Source organism: Trachurus trachurus (genome assembly GCF_905171665.1).
Source record: "Trachurus trachurus genome assembly, chromosome: 4".
NCBI classification, from domain to species: domain Eukaryota; kingdom Metazoa; phylum Chordata; class Actinopteri; order Carangiformes; family Carangidae; genus Trachurus; species Trachurus trachurus.
This window is the reverse complement of record NC_139898.1, coordinates 23,398,966-23,421,859: the sequence shown is the minus strand read 5'-3', so window position 1 is coordinate 23,421,859 and position 22,894 is coordinate 23,398,966. Positions and strand designations below refer to the sequence as shown.

At 42.2% G+C, this 22,894-nt stretch overlaps 1 protein-coding gene across 3 annotated transcripts in view; it reads left to right on the top strand.

Moving 5' to 3' along the window:
• dennd1b (DENN/MADD domain containing 1B) overlaps window positions 1-21,169 on the top strand; it is a 103,310-nt gene extending 82,141 nt beyond the window's left edge. For all 3 annotated transcript variants that reach the window (XM_083969463.1, XM_083969462.1, XM_083969464.1), the window contains 8 exons: window positions 3,288-3,378; window positions 4,590-4,630; window positions 6,088-6,123; window positions 6,640-6,684; window positions 8,098-8,187; window positions 16,556-16,641; window positions 16,959-17,181; window positions 17,910-21,169. In XM_083969463.1, coding sequence (XP_083825589.1) covers window positions 3,288-3,378; window positions 4,590-4,630; window positions 6,088-6,123; window positions 6,640-6,684; window positions 8,098-8,187; window positions 16,556-16,641; window positions 16,959-17,181; window positions 17,910-18,848 — 1,551 coding nt within the window. In that variant the 3' untranslated portion in view covers window positions 18,849-21,169. The remainder of the gene's footprint in view (window positions 1-3,287; window positions 3,379-4,589; window positions 4,631-6,087; window positions 6,124-6,639; window positions 6,685-8,097; window positions 8,188-16,555; window positions 16,642-16,958; window positions 17,182-17,909) is intronic.
• The last annotated feature ends 1,725 nt before the right edge of the window (window positions 21,170-22,894 follow it).

Sequence of the window (22,894 nt, the reverse complement as noted above, 5' to 3'; positions counted from 1 at the left end):
ATGGTATTATTTTAACAAATTGCTCACCGTAATTTTTGGATAAACACAGCTGCCGTATTGTAAAATTTAAATGAGCCTTAAATTAATCTTGTACTTAATATTTGCTTCTTTTTTTTTCTAATCCGCATGCACACTGCACATGCACAATCATTTCAGTTTCTCCCTGTGAAACACTTTTGTTCCCAGACTTTTTCCTTCTCTGTTCGCTCCAGCAGCCAATCTGAGCTCTGAGCTAAACAAGTGGGAGAGATCAGCCACAAGAATGCGGAGGGAAACCTGTTGACATTAACCTGCTTCCTATCAACCGTCCTCAGCTCCTACACACACACACACACACACACACACACACACACACACACACACACACACACACACACACACACACACTGTTCCTCTTACTGATAAGACTAAGCTGTACACTCTTTTATTGAGTCTTCAAGGGGCCTGACAATTTCTTTGTAATCCCATCTATCAATTATAACCCGTGGCTCTGGGTGTACATGTGAATATCAATGCAGAACTGGAAGAAGGGAAATAATTTCATTTTAAAATCTGATCATGTGGTGGCGACTTCACTCCACTGAACCCACAGGACTCCAAGCTGCATTTGCTTTCTCCCAGAACGTACATCCTGTTTCTTCTCATAGAAATCCAGTCGCTTATTTGGAGCTAATAGTAGATTACTGTATATGCATATATTACTGTACATGTATTTCAGCATGTCAAGCACCAACAGTGGTTGTCATTTGCTCCCTTGTCTTCCTTCCTCTTGACCAAAGATGAATGTCTGTGCTCTCGTCGCTAGGAAAGATGACGGCAAACTGTAAACCCAGATCCAACTCCCACTCAGAAACCTTTGAATCTGGTATATCCCTCAGCATCTGCAGTTTATGAGCCCAATTTCCACAAATAAGACCAAAAAAAAAGGACATTTCCTCAAGGCTCCCTTTGTATATCTCTCTAAATTAACCCCTGTAGTGTCCTTATCCCAACGTCAGGCTCCATGATTCCAGAGTTTAAATAAATGTAGACCACTGTGACCCACCCCAGAGTGAGTCAGTATGCTGGTAGCCAGATGGGATAACTCTCCCTCTCTGCTGTTTGCAACAGCAAACGGCAGCAACAGGAAACAAGATGACATGTAGACATGAAGAGATGGAGCAGGATTTGTCTCTGAGTGTGAAGTTGCATTCCTTGCTTTGACTTTATTTACATACGTCGTTAGGCCTCAGCTCGTTTGGTTAAAAAAAACAAAAAAACACAATTAAAGCAGAAGGATTTGTTGATCTTTATGGAGTAAATTTGTTCTTCTCATATGTTATGTTGACCACATTCATTTCTTCAATCTCCCGCTGCACTGTTTGTTTGGATGAAACTGGTTCAGACTTCTCCTACCCTAAAATGTATTTTTATTTCTTGAAGAGAGAATTGTTTTTTGTTTTTTTGACGGCTTACACTCAAAACAAAGATAAATTAGCCCCCATTTTGTGTACTAGTGTTTGCGTACATGCCAGTGTGCACAAGGGGCCGTTGGTGTTGGTTTGCATGCATGCGTGTGTGTGTGTGCGTGAGTGTGAGAGAGTGTGGTGATTACAGTTTGCTATTGTTGAGTAATGTCTAATTAAGACCCACGGTGAGGCAGGTAATCTGGCTGGGCTGTGTGGAGGGAGATGGAGAGAGGGGGAGGAGGGAGGAGGTGGAGGGAGGAGGTGGAGTGTGTGTGTGTGTGTGTGTGTGTGGAGGGGGGGAGGGGGTGTGTGCTTTGGCTAGGTGATGATTTGGGTTGATTATCTGCACTAATTGGGCCAGCCAACTTGTGGAGCGGTGGTCGGAACCTGCAGTCTCACCTCTCATTAAAATGATCTAATGATGAGTTTCCAGTTTCTCCTGACCAGAGGAGCGGGTGGCCGCGTCGGTCGCTAGTTAGCAGCCTGTCCCCGTGGACATGCGCCCTAAAACAACCTACACTGTTGTTACACCCTGGACACAGAGGTGGGTGTAGGATTGCCACTGTTAAAAAAAAAAAAAAAATCTGACAATGTGTTGATGTCAAGTGTCTGTATTCAAAAGAAAACTGTACCATTTGTAGTTTTTCATAAAAAACACAAGTGTTTGAAAGGTAGAGGGTGATGATCGTTAATTAATGCAGTCATCAGTCATAATAAATTTCATATAAATCCAAATGACACTAGTGCTGATTGTTAGCTGCTTCCCCCTCCCACCTTTACACAAACAAGCCCTGAATGGATTAATAGGACAGATCTAAGTCTAAGGTTGGAAACAAAGATACGCACAAACTTATACAAAGTTAGTTTAGCAGAACTTCACTAGACCTTAGCCCCTGCATCTTGAAAGTAAAAGAAAACAACTTTATTTTTTTATATCAGAAAGTCTACAGATGTCAGTGGAAAGTTTTCCCTCCATGCAGTGATTTGCTGATATTGTAAGCGATGGGACAGGAAACTAACAACGACTTGTGGGTCAATGTGGTTGGATTTAGTTAATAGAAAACAGTGTAGCCGCTGTGTGACTGAGTGATCTACAGTCGTGTAATTGTTTTGGTGAAATTCAAAGATTTTCTTTATGTTCAGTATTCAGGAAGATATATGATAGATCATATTTTTTTATTTCGTCGGTCATGTCGTTTCTTGCAGACGCAGCAGGACGGTCTGATCCCTGAGACTGTGAAGTGTTTAGGATACACCACCAGAATCTTGTAATGGTCCAAAAACTCTTAAGAGAAAAAGGTTTTCATGTGTATGAAAGTATTATTTACATCATGTCGGTCATGGCCTGTAAAGACTCTCAAATTATTTCTTAAAGGTTGTAATTGTATTGTGTTCATCAGAGATTTGCTGGGACATTTGTCGATGTTTGTGCACTTGTTTGTTCAAACCGGCATAACGTTATGTGCGTTTGTGACTTGCGCTCATGAAATGTGTAGCTGTCTTGGCTGTTAGGTCCATATTTATGAGATGGAGTTTTATGCGCTCCATGTTACAAAGGGAGGAAATGAAACTTCCTCATGTCTCAGACAGTGTGCAGCATGTAGTCTGCTGCCCTAATCCCTCATCTGCTCCACATTACCAAATCCCTATTACCTGCAACCCACCTAATCTTAGGATGTAGTTTCCGTCAGGTAGGATTAATAACACCCCACTGTGGCTGGAGTGTTTGAATCTGTGTGTATGTGGGTGTGTGTCTGTTTAAGTGTGTCCACACACACATACCCCCCCCCCCTTCCTCCCCCCCTCCTTTAATAAGCACATTGTAATTTATGGTTGTAGTTCATCGACGGACGGCTGGCCAAATTGAACGCAGGCCGTGGCTTCACTGACGTGTTTGAAGAGGAGATCACAGAGGGGGGCTTCTGTGGAAGTGAGTATTGCCGGACCTGTCTATCAATTAGTCAAATTATATTTATTTGCCATATTTCATGCAAACAGCAAAAAAAAATGATTGGACTACAGTGAGATAAAGAAAACGTGAACCCAAATAAAATAAAATATAACCCTCTCTTAAAACTGTACACCAGTTAAATGAGTCACACAATGATAAACTGGATAAATGATCTACTGTGCTATATATTTTTTATAAAATGTTAATTTGAAAACATGTCTGCTCCTTAAACACTTATTGTTTCAGTCACTTTGAAGGCTTTTGCAAAATGTCTCATAAACATGCCTGTGACCACATAAGGGGCTTTAAATGCAAACGCACCAATGAACTTTATTGTTCTTTGAAGAATAGAATTAAATGATTATTAATACACTTTAAAGTTGCTCACAGCTGTGCTAAAGCCACCGTGACGCTCTCGAGGAATAAATATTTTTAATATTCTGTGTGTGCATCTTGAGCTCTTATTGGAGCTAATACAAAGGGTGACATGCAAATCTGATTGTGGCAACAGAAGATTGACAGAAGCCTTAATGATATGTTGGCAGGAACGTGCATCGCTGCATGTGGAGGCACGAGACATCAGAAGTTTGAGTGTGGAACGAATCCCACAGGAGTGCTTAGACAAATTAGGTTGTTTTGATCGTAACACCTCAGGTCTGAGTCATATTTACACGACAAGAAGAAAGAAATGCCATCCAGATGCTGCAGCTAAACACCCATCATATTATTAGCTTTATCTATTCTGATCTTGACCCAAACCCACACTGTCATCTGTAATTATGTTCTCTAAACAATCCTCCATTCTGCCTTTCACAAGTCCATTATTTCAAGGTAATTTTGCAGCAGTAAATGTTTTAGTTTATCATTTTCATCATTATTGGTTAAAGGGCAAAAGGGGGGGAAATAAGAAAATAAGTTTCGAAGTTTACTGAAAAGAGTTTAAACGGAAATAAGAGCCAAAGATGTATTGTTGCAATTAGTTTTATTTTCCTTCAAACATGTTTCATTACACAATCACTACGTTTGTCCTGATCAATAGAGAAAAAGATTTTAAAATGCTCAATAAATGTGTAACTGTGTGTAGCTAGTGCAATATCCATAGTTACATTTGCTTTGAAAACGTTCACACTGTGCTACAGTATTGAGTGCAGGATGATAATTCATGTTTCCTGTTTTCTTCTTCCTTTTAGGTAATTCAAGGTCTTATCAGCAGTGGATGCACACTGTAAAGGTACTCACAGAATGTCGTGCACATCACACCTAAATGCTTTTATCTGTGGCTCTGGCTTTTTTTTTTTTTTTTTTTTTTTAATGTTTTCGCTCATTTTATTCCTGAGTTATATTTAATTGAAAGCGTGATTGACACGACTCCGTTTGAAGTCCTGGTGTTGCCTTTGGAATGAAGGGGGCTGTCTGAATGTACAGATCCGGCTCGAGCGCAGTTTGGTGTGTGTGAAGCGGCGCGTGCAGCAGGACAGTGGAGACAGACAGGGAGGGAGACAGAAGTGATTTGACGTGACAAGACGTCCTCCAACATGACATGTTGATCTGGCAGCAAACACAGGCGTTACTCCGCTGAACCGACCCAAGAACATAGATCGCTCCCTCCTTCTTCATCTCCTTCTGTCGCTTTCCTCCTCTCCTTTCTCTCTTTATTTCTCTCCCTCTTTTCATCTCTGTCACAGCCCCCCACTCCCACCCCCAACCCTCCACCACCCCCCAATCTCTCTCTGTCTCTCACTCTCTCACTCACTCACCGAGCTTCTCTTCTTCACCCTCCCTCTCTCTCCCTCGCCCTCCCTCTCTCCCCACGCCGTCAGCTAAGGCTGAATTAGTTCTCTAGAGTGCTCTTCAAAGGTTTGTTAAAGTTCACATTTCCTGACTGACAGGGATCTATAAGAGGGGCCTTCACCTCGGCCCCTCTCCTCCTCTCCCTCCGCCGACTTCTGAAACACTGTCTGCCATTTACTCTGTTTAGCCGTTTAGCCGACGCTTTGTGCTTACACTAAAGACCAAACAGAGAAGAGAGAGGAAGAGTGAGACGCCAAAGGAAGAGATGCAGCAACTCAGAGTGAGAAAAGAAGACAGGCACACAGAAATATTGGGCACCGTAATGTCAGTCTGCACAACTCAAAGTAGAAATCAATCACGCACAGTCCCTTCCATCGCTGTTTTATTCTGCTTCTAAATAAAAAAAAAAAACTCCCGAATGCCATGAATGGTGCAGTTTATCATGGCTCAGCGATGTGATACTTTGCCTGATTTCGCCTTTTTTTTCTCCTACTGCTGTCAGAGCTGCAGAGGGAGTTTTGGTTTATTTGATATTAAAAACTGGTCCTGGGTGACGGATGTGGTTGTAGATCATACGAGATAAATATTGATTGGCAGTCTACTGTACATCACAGTATTCCCAATGTATGTAAAATGACTAGTTGAAAAGAACCAACACCCTTCCACTGTTAGCCGTCGTATGAGTCAATACAATAACACATTTGGTTTTAATGATAGTCATGATGCCAGTAAAAGGTAGACATTGCAGTATCACCCTTACCTGTGTATATATTCTGTATATGAATAATGAATGTAAGAATAACTGGTAATAATTGGCTTGAGTGTGTGTATATGTGTGGAAACTGCTTCAAAAGGTTTTTAAAGTGTCTGACAAATGAGTGTGTGTGTCTGTTCCAGAGAGGAGGGGCGCTCATCAACACGGCTGTGACAAAGGTACGCTCCTCTGCAAAACTGCTTAATAGGCAGCCACATCAGTGCTTTGTTCAATACTGTACCTACATTAAATTGAATCTTCAAGTCTGTTAAAAAAAAAGGAAAAAAAATCCATTGAAATAGACCCTGCGTGACATTCTGCAGCTTCTTTAGAGAAAATGAACCGTTATGCTGGAATATATGAAAATTAACGCAAAAACGTGTCCGTTGCAATTGGCTGTGCAGCGAGTGGAGGCATTGTGCATGACAAGTCGGTGTTTGATGAGCAGTAGCATGTCGTTATGTGCTGTACAATAGGTGGTCAGGGTGCCCTTTCATGTTATCGCCTCCTGTTAGTGCGCGAGGCTCTCTTATCCAACCTTTTGTCTCTGTGTTTTTGCCACGGGGATCAAAGCATTTCTTGATGTTACATGAAACCAGAAGAGAATGTTAATGCAACATGTTTTGATTAGTAATCTGCGTATGTGCGTGTGTGTGTGTGTGTGTGTGTGGATGTGTTGTTTTTCTTCCACCTAGGCCAAGAGTCATGCCAAGAGGGGCATCCGCAGACTTAGAGCAAGGGTGAGCAGCTCAGACCTTCACACCTCTCTGACACACATGCGCGCCCCCATGCCGGCATGCATACACACACACACACACACACACACACATGCACACGTAATTGTGTTCTGAGGCACGCAGATAGACACACACCCCCCTCATAGAAGCAGACAGGAAAGCTGCTTTACATGGAGTGTGTGATTCTGACGCAGGGGCCTTTAATGACTGTTGAAGCCTGCTTAGCGCTTTGTTCAAGCTGTACATTTTTAACCAGCGCCCCTCTGGCTATGGCCTGTCATGTCATCCGAACCCCAGCCCCTCTTTCTCTTTTATTGTCTGCATATTTCATCAGTGAGCCTGTGATTTCCTCAAAGCTAATGTAACGAGGTGTATGTTTCCATAAGCCTGATGGATTTGATAAGGCAATAGCAGTTTGATCTGTCAGTGGGAAAGTGAGGAGAGAGGGCACTGATGATGAACAAGAGGAGCACGCAGCGTTCGGCATCGTGCATGTGCACACAAACACACACACACACGCATGCACTCACACACGCAGAGATGAGGTGCTGAAATCCATCCAGTTTTGAAGTCAGATTTCCTGTGCAGTCAGAAAACAAATGAATTCAAGTTTCTCAGGATCACAATTAATCTGCAGAGCATTTTTACAATGTGATACTTCCAGCTGCAGATGTCTGCCCAAAGACCCCAGGCATAAACACACTGAAACAAAACTGATCAGATGTGGTTACTCTGGGTAACCTGACAGATGTATAAGGCTGTTGATATACAGTATATATTTATATGTATGTATATACTGTATATGTTAGACCTGTTCTTACTTAGGACTTAAAGTTACTTAAGTTAGCTCATTTAAAAAAAAAAAAGCAGTAGATTTGTAAAACAGAATTATACAGTAGTTATAATCAAACATCAATCAGTATAATAATATATTTGGGGGCTGTCTATTTCAGCCTCACATTTGTTAAGTGTTCTCTGTAACACAACAACATATGTGGGACTGACTGAGATAAACTACATGTTCATCATAATGAAGGAACATGTCACCAAATGTCGCAGTTTATACTGTAGGTCATTATCTATGAATAACACTTTGGCTCAGTGACACAGAGGAATAAGCTCCACCAGGCTGTAGATACACAATACATGTTACATTTCATCTTTTCACAGGATTTATTTATTCACAGTAAAATATTGCATCTTCATTTGAATTCACCTTGAAAATATCTAATTCACTCATTTGAAATGGATTAACTTGAGTAAGGGAGAAATGCACCTCACGTCCTGTTGTCTGGCTCATTCACATAAATTCAAATGCTCATTATTCACCCAAACTATCTGATCTTTTAGTCCAGATTCATTTAAAACACAAATCAGCTGAAAAAAATTTACATTCTTCCCCCCCTTGTGTCTCAGGAAGAAGAGGAAGAGGGGATGACGGTCTGTGCAGGGTCTCCCACCAGCACCAAGAGCCTGTCTCCAAGGAGACTGCAGAAGATGAGACGGGTATGATCCACACACACACACACACACACACACACACACACACACACACACACACACACACACGCACGCACGCACGCACGCACGCACACACACACACACACACACACACACACACACACACACACACACACACACACACACGCACACACAGACTCACATCAGTAAATTAGTTAACTACATTTACACTGACTTATCAAGCCAGAGCTGTTTTCACTGGACCGACATGGATGCATTCTTCCACTTCTGCACTCTCTTAGCTATTTCGCCATCTCTCTCTCCATCCCCACACTTTTTTCTCTCTCCTTTTTTTTTTCTTTTTTTTACCTCAACCCCTCTCCTCTTTCTCTCCCTCCCTCTCTCTCTTTTCTCTCTTGTAGCAACTCTTGGAAGTACAGTAGTTTGTCAGGGCGCCAAATGTAATGATAAGCATTTTTGTCTTTCAACACACTCATGATGTACATTCAGTATTTTTCTCTGAACAGCGCGGACAGTAGAGGCAACTCATCTGCTGGTCAGCATTTCCTCTGAAGAATTTGCTTGTGCACCATAACTGGATAGCACATTTTCCTCTTTGTTGTGTGCAGAGCTGGCATACGATGAGCAAGTACTGTACACGCACTCTCACAAGATACACATTCATCAATAAATTCATCAGGAGAGTTAAGAACATTAGAAAATTATGAGACACACACTGCAGTGTAGTGTAAATGAATGTGCTCACTTATATTTCTTAGTGTTGGAAGTTTAGTTTTATGTAATTAAAATTGCACACTGTACAGTACAAAACACATGCATACAGCCTCAGGGATACTAGCTATGTCTCTTAGTGTACATCTATACCTCTGTAATCGCAGCTGCAGCTTTTTTCACCTCCTATTGCTAAATAATAATTTTTTAAAAAGGCAAATGGACTCTCGATTCTGTCTAAAAAGACACACACAAAAAAACATGCCTGCATGCACACACTGACATTTTAGTCACAGTCATGTAAGAGTGTGATTAGGAGAGGTTGTGCTGTCTCTAATTAGCGTTGTGTTTCCTGTGTGTGTGATGAGGCTGGAAAGTCTTAGCGCAGAGGAAGGTGTGACGGCCGGGGAGAGGAGAGGAACGGCAATTAGGGCTTTTCTAAAGGCCTCCTCGGACACCCTCCCCCCGCAGCTAGTGCACACACAAAGACGGGCCAACACACACACACACACAAATAGACACATAGACACACACAGTCAGATTAAAAGTTAACATGCAATTGATGTGCACACACACCCACAAACACACACGCACTGCATTCAGGATATACACATGCTAACACCCCTGTCCATGCCACTAAGGCCTGTTCATTGCCACAGTAACGGGTCCCTGGGGACCACTGGAGGGAGGGATGGGGGGGGGACGCATACACACACACACACACACACACGCAGGACACCAGTGCATGTCCCACAGCACTGTTTTTTATGTGTTTGTGTTTATATATAGTCCATCAGTTCTTCTTAAGCAGCACTCATTCTTACGTTTCCACATTGCCTTACTAACTGCTTATAGTCCTTAACCCACATCAGGGTAGATCAGTATATCATCGCAGCCCATACTGCACATACGTACACACAGAAGGAACCCACCCTGAAAACCCTGCTGTGTTGTGTGTTTTGTAAAGTCTGGTGATCCAAGATTCTTTTCTGTCAACAAGACTGAAAATGGAGAAGCCAAGAAAGCCTTGATAATTTATGGCCTGTCAGTGTGCACTAACCCCTGAAAGATTGAAACTCTTCAAAACATTTGTTCCAAAACAAATGTTGTCAGGAAACTGTAGAGATGCTTCCACTGTTGGGTTGTTTTTCAGGATAACCATAATGGCTTGGTTTCCTGTCTTTATTACACACATTAAAGCACATTAGTTAGAAACTAAAAATGCACATGGCAGGGGGAAAAATACCACTGGAAATTTATTTAGCAAGAACATTATGAAATTAAGGGTCTTTTTTGGGGGGATTCTCGTTTTTTTTGCTGCACTTTACTCTTTACTTTTACCAAACCGTTAACAGCGCACATATTTATATTTCAGTTACATTTAAAAAAGACGATAGCTATTGTTCTCACCCTCTCTCATCTCTCCGTCTGTCACCTTACTGTGTTTTTTTTCCTGAGACTGCTTCCTATGAAATCTTTATTCTGTTTTTCTGCCTGCAACCGTCTTGACCAGGTGTTCCCTGCTCGAGAAATTGATCTCAGTGGGACTAACCTGGTTAAATAAAGGTTAAGTAACCTGGGGAAAAAATCACCTTTATCTTCTTATCCTCATAGCTTCTCTTCTACTTGTGCCCACACACAGACCTCTTTTCCTTGGCTCTGCCTTATTTCTAACTCCTCAAGTCTTTGCAACATTTCCCAGTCCCTCTCTTTGCACAAACCAAGGTCCTGTCTCTGTCCATATATTCATACATGTATGAATATGTCCCCACTGGACAGTAATAATATATAATCTCCTAAAATAATAAGAAAAAAATCCTACTTTTCTTATATGAAATGAAATCAAAGCAGGAGCAGGGATCCTGCTTGTTTAAACAGAAGGGAACAAAGCTGCTCCCTACAGTAAAAAAAAAAAGAGAGAAAAGATTTCAGCATTATACACACCAGGTGACACACACTGACATATTCCTGTGCACTGTGTCCTTTCCCTGCACCGCCTCCCTGTGTCCTCCTTGTGTCTTCATACCTTTGACCAAGTGACAAACAAATGCCTCTTCATCTGCCTGATAAATTCACAAACATCCTGTCATCAGACGCTACAAAAAAATGTGATCTGATTAAAGACATTCTCCACTCCACAGCATGACAGGAAACAAAAATCCTGATACATTTTCATCATTCATCATTTTTTAGCGAACACCTCTAACTCTGTCCTTGAAATGAAATGAATGATCCTGGAGAAGCTCCTTTAATTAATCATAGCAACAACAACAAAAAAAGAAAAAAGAAAATAATCAGAGTTATGAAATTCATATTCTATTTGATCAGCCAACACATGTACCAAAGTGAAAGTGCTGCCGTCATATGCGTACATATTTCAGCCGTATCCGGCAATGTGGGTGATTTGTAGTGTTTGGTGAGCTTGTTGATTAAGAATGTAGGAGTAATCCTTTCGTTTGACAAAAACAAGACTGAATTGGACCGCTGACTTCTTGTCTGATACAACAAACAGCAGCCATTGTTCTGGCTCCTGTATGTTTTTTTTGTTTTGTTTTGTTTATTTTTATGTGTGAATGCCACTTTTGTGTTTTGAGATCCGGTATGGAAGATATTGTATATTTTGTGTTGCACACGTTTTATGTGGTATTGCGCTGTAAGCATCTGCAAATAGAAAGTGTGTCTGTGCCTCAGCCCTTTTGTACATGAGCATGTATTTCAGTGTGTGTGTGTGTGTGTGTGTGTGTGTGTGTGTGCTCCTTGTGCACAAACATGCAGAATGACAGCTGTTAAGAGAGCAGAGGAGGGTAGAGGTGGGGACAGTGTTATGGACAATGACAGCCAGCAGGCTTGTGGCCGGACTCAGCCCCGGGCTCTGGACTCTTCACCTGGTGAAGCAGAGGAGATGCCAGACTGGAAAACACCACACAAGCTCTGTGTGACGTGGGGGGGGGCTAACACAGATGTAAACCAGAGGAACAAAGTCACATGGATACTTCAGTGTGTGTAGATGCTGCATGTGTGGATGCATGGGTGGGTATCTGTGTGTGCTCCATCAGTGGGAGACAGCTCATATGTTCATGGCCAGTGGACACATATGTACACTATACACATGACTTGTGAAGTGTCTGCGTTGTGTTCAGGGAAATGCACATTTGTGTGTTGATGATTTCGGGATGAGCAACTATCATGAGTCTCTGAGTTCAAACATGCTCTTACTAATATGTATTTTTTATACAACAACACTTAACTTGAAGTATTGCTCATAACGCAGTCTGTGGATATTGAGTGTGCATTATATTCAGTGCATGATTTAAAATACTATAATATGGACAGAATGCAAAAGCTATGCTTTCTGAGTAAACTGAATAGCTAATAACAGTTTCACAACATATTCACTTACTGTAGATTATAGAGCATACAATGCATGTTTGTTATAAGTCATAATAATAGTTTTTGATGTCATTCTAAAATGGAAAATAGTTCAGATTTGCTCATAATATTCATGGAAGGATTAATATTTAGATGAATATTTTTAAATCAATAGTTAGGATGCACCCAGAGAACTTAAGAGTACAGTGTCTGTGTCCATAGCTCTATGTGTGTGTGTGTGTGTGTGTGTGTGTGTGTGCGCGCGTGTGTGTTTACATGCTTATTTGTATGCGTTTGTAGTTTCCACTTTTGCCCAGTTTCTCCCCACTTCAGACACAGCGCGGCCTCCTCGCTGAAACCAAAGTGCCATCTCCTGGCACCGTCACAGTACTGCACTGCGCCCATTCACAGAAAGACACCTGGTGATTTTACTGGATGAGTTCAGTTTGGTCTAACAGAATGAGCATAATGCACATTCTCCGTCTTTTATATGGCTCATGTTTTAAGCGAAGAGGAAGTGGGCTTTCAGCAACAGCCAGTTGGACAGAAAAGCTGTGGATCTCGCCTCAAACGCTATCCCCCCCCTCTCTCTCTCCCTCCTCCTCCTCCTCCTCCTCCTCCTTTCGAGTGAGCAGCTCTTAAACAGGCAAACACAGACTTGGCCATACTTCTACAAAGCCTCTGCCTCTCCCCAAGGTTTGTTTGCATTTTACCGGCATCTCTTTACATACACTGCCAAGCTGTGAGATCAGTGCCCACTCAGAAATACCATATGAAATGTATAATGTAAGACTTGCTATTAAAGTCCGCGAGCGTTTGGCCCTGTCACAGAGAGGCATAGTTGTTCCGCATAACCGGTCATGCAGGGAAGGAAGGGAATAGGAGGGGAAAGTTTGTTTCTCCAAATGCAGCTACTAAAATGAATGATGATGACTATTTTCCCCTCATAACCACAGAAATGAAATGTAATTTGTTATATCAAATCTGAAGACTTTTTTCTTTTCAAGGTCCCTCAGATATATTTCATTCTTTTTGCTCATTGGAGGCTCCGGGTTTAAACGCTTAGAATAAAAGATAATTTAGTCATGTTAACCATTCTGCCCTCATTTACTCTCAATCCAAAAGTGACGACTGGTATCTGTTTGTTTTTTATATGTGAAAATGAAACTGGAGGGAGTCAGGTTTCTTTTTCTTCTGTAGCCAGATACTCATGGAGACAGACGCCAAAGTACTATAATCACAAAATAACATAAAAATAATGAAGAAATGCTTCCCACAGAGTTAAAAAAAAAAAAAAAAAAAAAAAAAAAAAGGAGTTCACTTTGCAAGAGAAGCTGAGATGTCAAATCTTTTCCCTGATTTAAGAAACACAGGAGGCTTCCCTACCTCTTCCAAAATACTGGATGGAGCTGGTTTTTACTGAAATACCCTGACCATTTTTATTATTTTCATGACGCCTGCTCCTCTGCTGTATCCTCCTCTGACTCCCTCGCTCGCTCGCTCTCCACGTATCTGTACAGTCGCACTTGTGGCGGAGAGGAAGGAGGCGAGAGCCAGACAATGACATCTGTCACTGAGTGATGGAGGGAGAAGGTGGGAGATGGGGGAGGAGGGGGGTGGGGGGTGGGGGGCATGGAGAGAGAACCGCTTTTTCATTTTCACCTTTCAGCTTCGCATTAGCCGACAGCGAGAAGCTAATGAAGGCGCAGTATGATAATCTGTTGTTCTGCTATTTCATGCTTTCCACTGTCCTGTCAGGCCTGGGGAGCTATGGGATGGTGGCAGAGCTGTCACAGCTTCAACACAGAACCTGTTTGCTCTGGTTGAGAATATCTCATTGTGAATGTCTGAATTTGAAGAGTCTATATTTTTGTTATTGTTGTTTTTTTCTTTAACATTGACATACAGTACATCTAATTTTAGATCTCAAATTGAACTGCTTCTTGTTGGTTTCGACAGCTCTTGAGGAGCGGCGATATTATGTTCAAGTAACTGACAAAAGCGTACTTAGTACTTCACATTACCAGTGAAATGAATACAATATGCTGGCCGTTTTGCAAAAGCAAAAAAAGGATATAAACCCACTCCTGCGCCAAATTTGGCGCTTCTATCGTAAAATGCTCGGTTGTTGTAAATAGTTTAATCTTAACTGCTGCACTAAAGGGTCACAGTGAAGAGAGGGAATGACAAATTGATAAAGCCGTGAAGTGAGGTACCATCCATTTACTGCTCCCTATGGAACTTCCTCTCAGGTAGACGGCACCAAAGCTGTAACCGAGATCAGAGGGCCAGGCTTCATGACCTGTGTCTGGTTGTGTTTGGGTTCACCTTGCTTTAATAAACACCTAAACGCAGAGAGAGGCCCCCGCTTCCCTGCGCTCAGCCCTGTCGCACAAATGAACAGGCTAAATTACTGCACGCACCATAAACATACAGTGTGCGTGTGTTTTGTAATGTTTTGTAAGTATTCCAGCCCCACCTCCCCTCCCCTTCCTAACCCTCCGCTCCTCAAGTATCTCACAGGTGCATCTCCGCTCCGCCGGCCCGCTCTGGCTGGCTGGCATGTCGGCCTGGCCCCAGATTTACTGCCCTGACACAGGAATCCATTAAAGGCTGTTTAGGGATCCCAGGCCTGAGCCCCTCTCAAATCTCTTTCATTATAGCTCCAAGCTACCATGGAAGGGAACAGCTTGGCCAATCAGCAGTGCCACCACATGTGTTCGTGTTTAGCCCGATGGCTGAGAGGCTTAAGTGGCTACTGCACACATCTCCTCCGCTGACTTTTATGGAGAAAATGGCACTTTAACTCTTTGTGTTTTTTTGTAATAGGGTGCGTATGTGACTTGACTTGTGTGTGTATGTGAGAGAAAGTGTGTGTATGAGCGTGTGTGTGTGTGTGTGTGTGTGTCTTCCCTGGCCGAACACAGGCCCTAAATGAGGCCAGGCCAGCCACACGTTACATTCCGCCTGTCTGGCTGGCACTGTGTCGGCTAATCAAGACCGGCTTGGTTCACGGGTCCAACACTGACCCCCACCCCCACCCGCACCATTCCCATCATTCTTTGGGCTTTGAGGAATCTTTCCTCACCTCTCTACATTTCCTTCCCCTCTTTCATTCCTTACCTTTGTTCTTTTTTCTTATCTTGTGCTCAGTTTTTTTTTTTTTTTTTTTTTTTTTTGTAAATGTTTCTCACAATTTTTCACCTTTTGCGTCTGTGATTTTTTTTTTCTCCCTGCGACCCAAAACCGCAATGCAAGCACACAAACACTAGCATCCTCACCTCTTAAACACACCCCCTGTGCTCCGCTCACTTTTAGGGTTGTAAAGAGCCTTTTTCTCAGTACTGGGCTTTGATAATGTGGCTAACGTGAGTTTACAGAGAAACACGCAGAGAGAAAGAGAGGTGGAGCCAAGTAAGTGTAAAAAAAACAAAAAACAAAAACACTGCAGTGCACACACAGATTGTTAGCAGTGATATCATGTATCCTTTATTGTATCCTCATAGTGCCTGCATGTGCACACAACACAGAGAAGGATGATTTGAGATATCGGCAGAAATTAGACGTAGGAGGTGAGCATCAGTGTAGAAGAAGGTAAATGGGCAAAAAGTAAAGCGTGTACATTAGAAAATGAAAGATAGTATTAACATAAACGAACATGCGCTCGCAGTGAGGGAGGAACATGTGCGTCGTAGTGGAAGGCATGTTAATAAGTGGCCTGGGGCAGATTTGGGCTCCCATGGGGAGAGTCCTGCCCCGCTCTGTAAAGCTTCTGTCTCTTCTTTAACCTGCCCATTAAACATGGTACACAGGTGGCTTATTAAACTGTGTCAGACAACTACAGTACACGCTGATCATTCAACACGCAGCAGTGACAAATACAATCACATGCACTGGTGCTGCAATACAAATGATCTCTGCTGTTGCCCTCATCTTAACTCACAGTGCGTAAGTAGCTTGTAGTTCACATATAATGCCAAGTTTGATAAAAACACTGCAGGGGATATTAAAGATTTTTATCCCCAGACTCAAATTTGACAAATTTAGTCTCAACCCTGAGGGTTGAGGCTCATTAAAACAAGCTAGTACTCCTGTCTTATGGGGACCCACCAAACACAGACCTGCATCTTTTTTTCTACCCAGTCCCAAGTCGTATTTTTTTATGAAAAACTGTACCTCAGCAGAACACCACATTCTGTCTAGACTCCATATTGTATCTCTAAGCTGCGGCTCCCCCTGAGTCCACTTGTATTGTTTTATCACAGTGTTATTGTCTAACTGAATCCACTCGCTGTGTTTTTCTCATTAACAGCAAAACTTCGGCAAGTCTCCCATGAGCATGGGCCCTCGAGACCTCGGCTACGGACCTGATGATGACGAGCTGGACAGTGCAAGCAAGTAGGTCCCTTTTCTGACCTGTTGCCTCTCAGTAGTTTGTCACTGAAGCGGTTCTCATGTTGCTTGAAGTGTGCATGTCAGGTATGTCAAGGTTAGTGACTGGCTGATTCATTTTATCTAGAAAAAGTTGATGGCCTGGTGAAAAGTGGATTTCCAAGCAGACTCAATCTTTTTACTCATGATAACACTGCCCCCAAGTGGATGCACTGTGTATATTAGATGTTATGTTTGAAAGTTCCCATCATGGATCAGTGTTAAATGTTCCTCTGAAACATGATACGATGTTTAACAGCGTCGCTTGTCCTCTAAAAACACAGAATCTCCTCAGAGGACAGCGGCGACGTTCCTTCCTACACCGAAGACAGCGATGATTCCTACTCAATGGAGCTCGACATGGACTCTTCCCACTCAGGCCAGATGAATCTGCTGGAGGAAATACTGGACTCTCTGAACACCTCGACACTGGAGCAAGGCAAACTTAGTGCTGCCAAGAGTCTGGACTTCTTCAGGTCCATGGACGATTTAGATTTCAAGGCCCCGGTGCGTAAGATGGGAAGGCTGCATGAGATTTTAAGAGGGAATAATAAGTCCTATTAACATAACCTAACCTTAAACAGTGCTAATGTGATGCTACATTGATAGATGAAGGGTAGATGGTTAGAATTAGACATGAAATCTGCATAAACCAATTTATTTGGCTTTACATAATTCATCACTTGTGAGCACATTAGAATTCTTGTCTCTTATCAGTTTCACATATGTTGCCATTTTCTTTTTAAGGATAACTCTGGTGCTTTAAAACACTGAACACTTTGTGCGAAAAATTGAGATTTGAGATTTAGAGCGAATTAGCGGAGAGTTTAGCTTTACCGCCATGTTTGTCACAGCTCTAATTGTGTTAGATATAATGACTTACAGATCAGTACTTAAATTAATTAGTGTGTGTAGTTGTTTTAACTAAAAGCCTCCAGAAGACTCATAATCAATAAATAACTGTATTATTTAATATTTACTAGTAGTAATTATCTAGAGAAGTTCATTAGGTAGATTGAGACTTCGCTACAATAGTAATAGTAAAGAGGCATTACAATCATGTTTAATGTCTGATTTTCAGGTGTGCATATCTTTATAGATTTATAAACACTCCTCACATGCATGTGGTCAGCAGCTGGTGTTGAGGTGCACATGTGAAATACTGTTTTCACCCGCTGAGATTTGCAGACACCTGGGTCTCTTCATCAAGGTTGCTCTTGTTTCTTTTATTGCAGACCAAGCCGACACCTTCCAGTGAGTGTAAACCTGCAGATCAGAGTGGTGGTGGTGGTGGTGGAGGTGGTGATGGTGGTGGAGATCAGGGCTGGAACTTGGGCCAGGACGACAGCGCAGTCCATGGGAAACACCTCCCACCTTCCCCACGCAGGCAGTCCAACAAGAGCAGCCTGAAGGTGTCCAAGAAACCAGCAGCAGCAGCAGCAGCAGCAGCAGCAGCAGCAGCAGCAGCAGCAGCAGCTCCTCCAGCGGCCGTCTCTGCTGCTGCACCCCCAGACCAGACCGCCGACGTCTCCAAACCACGCCTCCCTCTGCACAACGCCGACCCCGCCCCTCACTATTTACATTCAGGACGACAACCAGGACACCGCTTCTCCTACTCCCCTGTACAGTCCCATAGACTCGCGACCACGCTGCCGTCTCCCACTCTCTCTTACGACGCTTACGGTTCCTCGGCGCCCGTTTCCCACCCAGACTACTCTCCTCCCGCCGCCGGGTCCGGTCGGTCTCGGACCATCTCGGACCCCCAAACCAGCACCGAGCCCTCTCAGAGCCAGAACCAGACCGCCTCCACCGGCATCCTGAGGAGGAAGGTGCTGTCCAAGGAGACGGTGAAGCAGTACCAGGAGAAGGCCCTCCAGAGGCAGGGCAGCAGGGGCCACCAGGAGGCCGAGGGCAGCCCGTCGAAGCACAGACACTCAGCTATGCCCGTCCCCTGGGAGAAGGAGGTGTCCAAGGAGGGGCTCCTGGGGCTCGGCCTGTGTCTGGGGCAGGGTAATGGCTCCGAGGCGGCTGTGGTGCAGGATCAAGGCCTGCTCGAGGAGATTGAGTCCATGTGTTGCCTCAGCTCCGTCCTCCACACCAGCCTGCAGCTCTCACAGGTTCACTGCAACAACAGTCACCACCAGGTCCAGGGCAAAGCCACCGATGAGTCCTAATAAGGGACGTCAGAGACTTAAGAGTCTGTTAAAAATGAAACATACTCACTCTCATTCTTCTATAACAATTAGCTGCAGACTCAGAGGACACGGTCAGTTCAGAAGTTGTTTTTATTCTAACAGCACTTACTGTAGTCGTCAGGAAAAGTCACAAACAAATCTGATGTCACACAGGAACGAGATGGAGATGAGTTGGCGCGCTGAGGAAGTCTCCATCCATCATCCATCTCTGTATTTATATAATGAAATCCTTATTTTGTGTATTTTGTGAAAACAAAGCCACTGTAACAGGAGCATTAAAGCCTGTTTCCAGTAGAATTAAACGTTCCCATCATAAGAATCTGGATCTTCAAGCAAACAAAAAGAACCTTAACACCACAAAAGGTGTCTGCACAAACATTTTGGTAAAATTAAACTTTGTTTTGTGAAGGAAACAGGTTGAAGTAATCTCACTACAGTGGCAGATTTTTCACATCCAACACAAAATAAGTACTTTTCCTTCAAGAGAACTGGGTGTGCTGCTGCTGAAGTTGCAACGAGTGAGAAACGGAGACAGGGACACTCCAAAAACTCAAAGTAGGGTTAGTTTTAGGATTTTTTTTTGTGTTTCTGGAGTGTTGTTGTCCCAGTCGTGTGAAGAAAATACAACGCTATAAACTCAATTACAAACAAGAAAGACACAAGAGGATTTGTTTACTCCTCATTGTGGTGTTTCTGCTTGCGATCATCTAGATTTCTGGATGACGTAACTATTGCGTGTTGTATTTCTCAGCTTTTACAAAGCCTCACCCGACAAACTTTTTGGGGATCATGTAAAGTAGCCAAGCGGTTAATGGAGAAAAGGAGTTGGAGAAAAAACGCTCAGTCAGAATTAAGAAGGGACGATCATCACTCCTCAGCACATTGTGTCAGTCGTCCATTCTGTGTCTCAAACATTTCACGTGACCGGACTGAATTTGCACTTGTAGATTTACAAATAATAATCAGTAATTGCGACCTGGTACTAAAAAAAAAATATCACCTGAGCGAGAACAACAAAGTGAGGCAGGAGTTTCCAGACACAGAGTCCACTCGGGCCTTTGAAACTAATTCTACACTGTGTAATTATGTATTTTTTATCACCATGCCTTAAATGGACATGTGATTTGTTGATGATACTCTGGTGTCTTAATCTATAGATACCATAACAGGTACTTTGTAATCAGAATAATGACAGATCTTAAATGCAACAGTTAGTAGTACTTAAACAGCACTGTATTTATCTGGATGAATAGAGTAGTTAATATATGATGTGCTTTAAGCTGCTGTTTTTAATTGCATTCCAGATCATGCGATGTGCACGTATGTACGTAGGGAACCTCTCTTTCTCCCCTCTCCCCACGTTCCTCAGGACACTTCTGTCTCTCTGACGACATGCAAATACACTCAAAAGTTCAAAATGGATTATTTTTTTTAAAAAGCCAGTATCCTCGTTTCATCTCCTCGTCTTTCTCTTCTTCCACCGTCACCACTCTGCTCCTCATGTTGTCTCTTCTCATTTTCTGCCTTTTACTACTTTCAGCACATCTACTTCTCACTCTCGACCTTAAGACAAAAAAGAAAAAGGAAAAAAAAAAAAAAAATGGCGGCCAGTCGTTGCGGAGCTTGTGAGGTTTGGAGTGGATGTGTAGAGGGTGAACTTTATAGGATATGTCTGGCAGTGCTCTACGTTTCGGTTATTATCAGCAAATCCCATGGAAAGACCAAAACTAACAATACATTATTCTGTCTCATTGCTTTCAGACTTCCCTGCCCTGTCTGTGGCACTCAGCCCCCGAGCACATTTGTTCCTACTCATGATGTAAACTTTTGAATATGACTCACTAATACTAAACATAGTTTCCATTTTCAGTCTCCGAGAAGGCTGCAGCACCTTTACACAGGGCTAAATACTGCATTTGAGTGGTTTCATCTACAGTATAGATTATTATTAAGTATTAAGTGATTGTTTTGGTCTTTTCATAGATTTTGTTGCCACTATTGAGCATCACCAGACTTATTATATAACTCAGTCTTTATCTTTCTTTCTGTTTCACATGAGGAAATGCAGTCTCTGTCCTTCTAGGCTAGAGTCACACACTGTAACGTAATGCAGTGGTTGATGATTGTACTGTAATGAAGCAATACAGATCTCCTCAGAGAGAAGCTACGTGGATGTAATGTGTACAGAGTCTAAAGGATTTCTATAACAGACTCTCCTGTGGAGAGAAACGCCATGTCCAGAGAATGTGGGTTCCCATCATTCTCTGCGTCGCCACAAATCCAGAGAAAAGAAAAGATTTTTTTTTAAAAAGCTTTTTCATGTGCTTGTGTTGGGATTATTACATTTATGGTTCGTTGTTCTTATGATTTATGCCAGACGCCAGTCGGTGTGGCAGTTTAATAGCAGCTATTTCTCCACTTTTTGAGTGCTGCTCTGCGTTAACGATTTGCTCATAAAGTCTTTGGCGTGCTTCTAAAAGCCCAGGAATCAGTCCTTGTAATAATTCCAAAAAGAAAAAAACTCCAGAACAATCTTTGTACTGGCCTTAGATATTGCAAACACTTAAAAAAAAAAAACTTATTTACTATGCAAATGTTTAAAATGATCAGAAAGGTCAGTTTTTTCACATTATATTATTCTACTTGAAATATAATAACAATTAAATTAATTTCTAGTGGGAATTGACCTCTTGTTCCCCCTGAATAAATAAATATCAAGAGTCTATTTAATTGTGTGAGCTGAGGTGTGTCGTTTGGTGTTAAAGACGGAGTGTATGGTGTGCCTTATACAGCCAGAGTACCATCCAGTATAATCACAACAAGGTACAGTATTAAAGACGGAACAAGTATGCAATGTTTTCAGACCACCTTAAACCTCAGGAAGGGACATTGAAGAATTTGGTTTTCGTATGATTTTTTAAAAAAAAAGACACAAAAAGCCAAACTTGGACCTGAGAACCTGACCTGAATTGAACTCGGGTACTCGCATTGTTTTTGTAGCTGCTCTGGTTCTGAGCTTCAGCTGCGGTCCAGCTGGACTCACTCAGTGTTTTCCTTTGCTGCGGTGGTCGGTGGGAATCTTCCTGCCTGTGTGTGTGTAAGACAGGATCTCTGAATCTCTCTGGGTTATTTTGTCTCTTTTGTAAATTAGGTACTTTCTTTGACTGTACTGTTAGGTGATTACTTGTATAGTTTGTGCTTTTTTTTTTCTTCTTCTTCTTTTTGCGCTCTCTCTTTTTTAAAACACCTTTAACACTCATTCTGAGTTAACTGTATTTAAAAACATTCCTCAGAGGAGTTTCTCTAGTTGATTTCATATTGATGAAAGATTATTTTCAACTGAATAGATGTGTATTTTTTCTGGCTTGAGTATATTTTACATGGATAATATATGATCGGTGTTGTATGTTGTAAAAAAACAAAAAATGACACCTAATATTTGAATGTTTTAGATTTTATTTTTGGAGAAATTAAATAGAAGAGAGAATTTTAACGCAACGTCCCATGTAGCCATTCACGTTCAGGAGCATCTGACACCTTTCAGTGAGCAGAGACTGATGCTTGCTTGTACATGATACAATGCTGACTGTTGTATCTGCATGTGTGTACCTGTATGTGTTGTATGCTATGATTTTGTTTTGTTTAGTTGTGTTTTTCTTTTTTTTTCTTCTTTTGGTATTAATTATTAGTTCAGTATTTAGCAATTCCATTGGATCAAAAATGATGGACATGAACATCGTTCTGCCTTGCATTGGGTATTGTACAGTTAAATGTCATCTGCCTTGCGTTTTATGTAGGAAAAAAAGTATTTCTATTTCTTTAGTGAACCGGCTACTGTAAATTTTAACCACAACTCTGGTCCCGTTTACACTAACGTCGTATTACGACAAAGAGGTGATTGTCAGCAGATTTGCATTTCAACATCTGCAGGCTTGTGACAGCTAAGCTATTGGAAAATATATAGAAAGTACACGACTCCTGACATTGTTGTAATGAAAGGAGGGAGAAAGATTATGTAGCAGCCT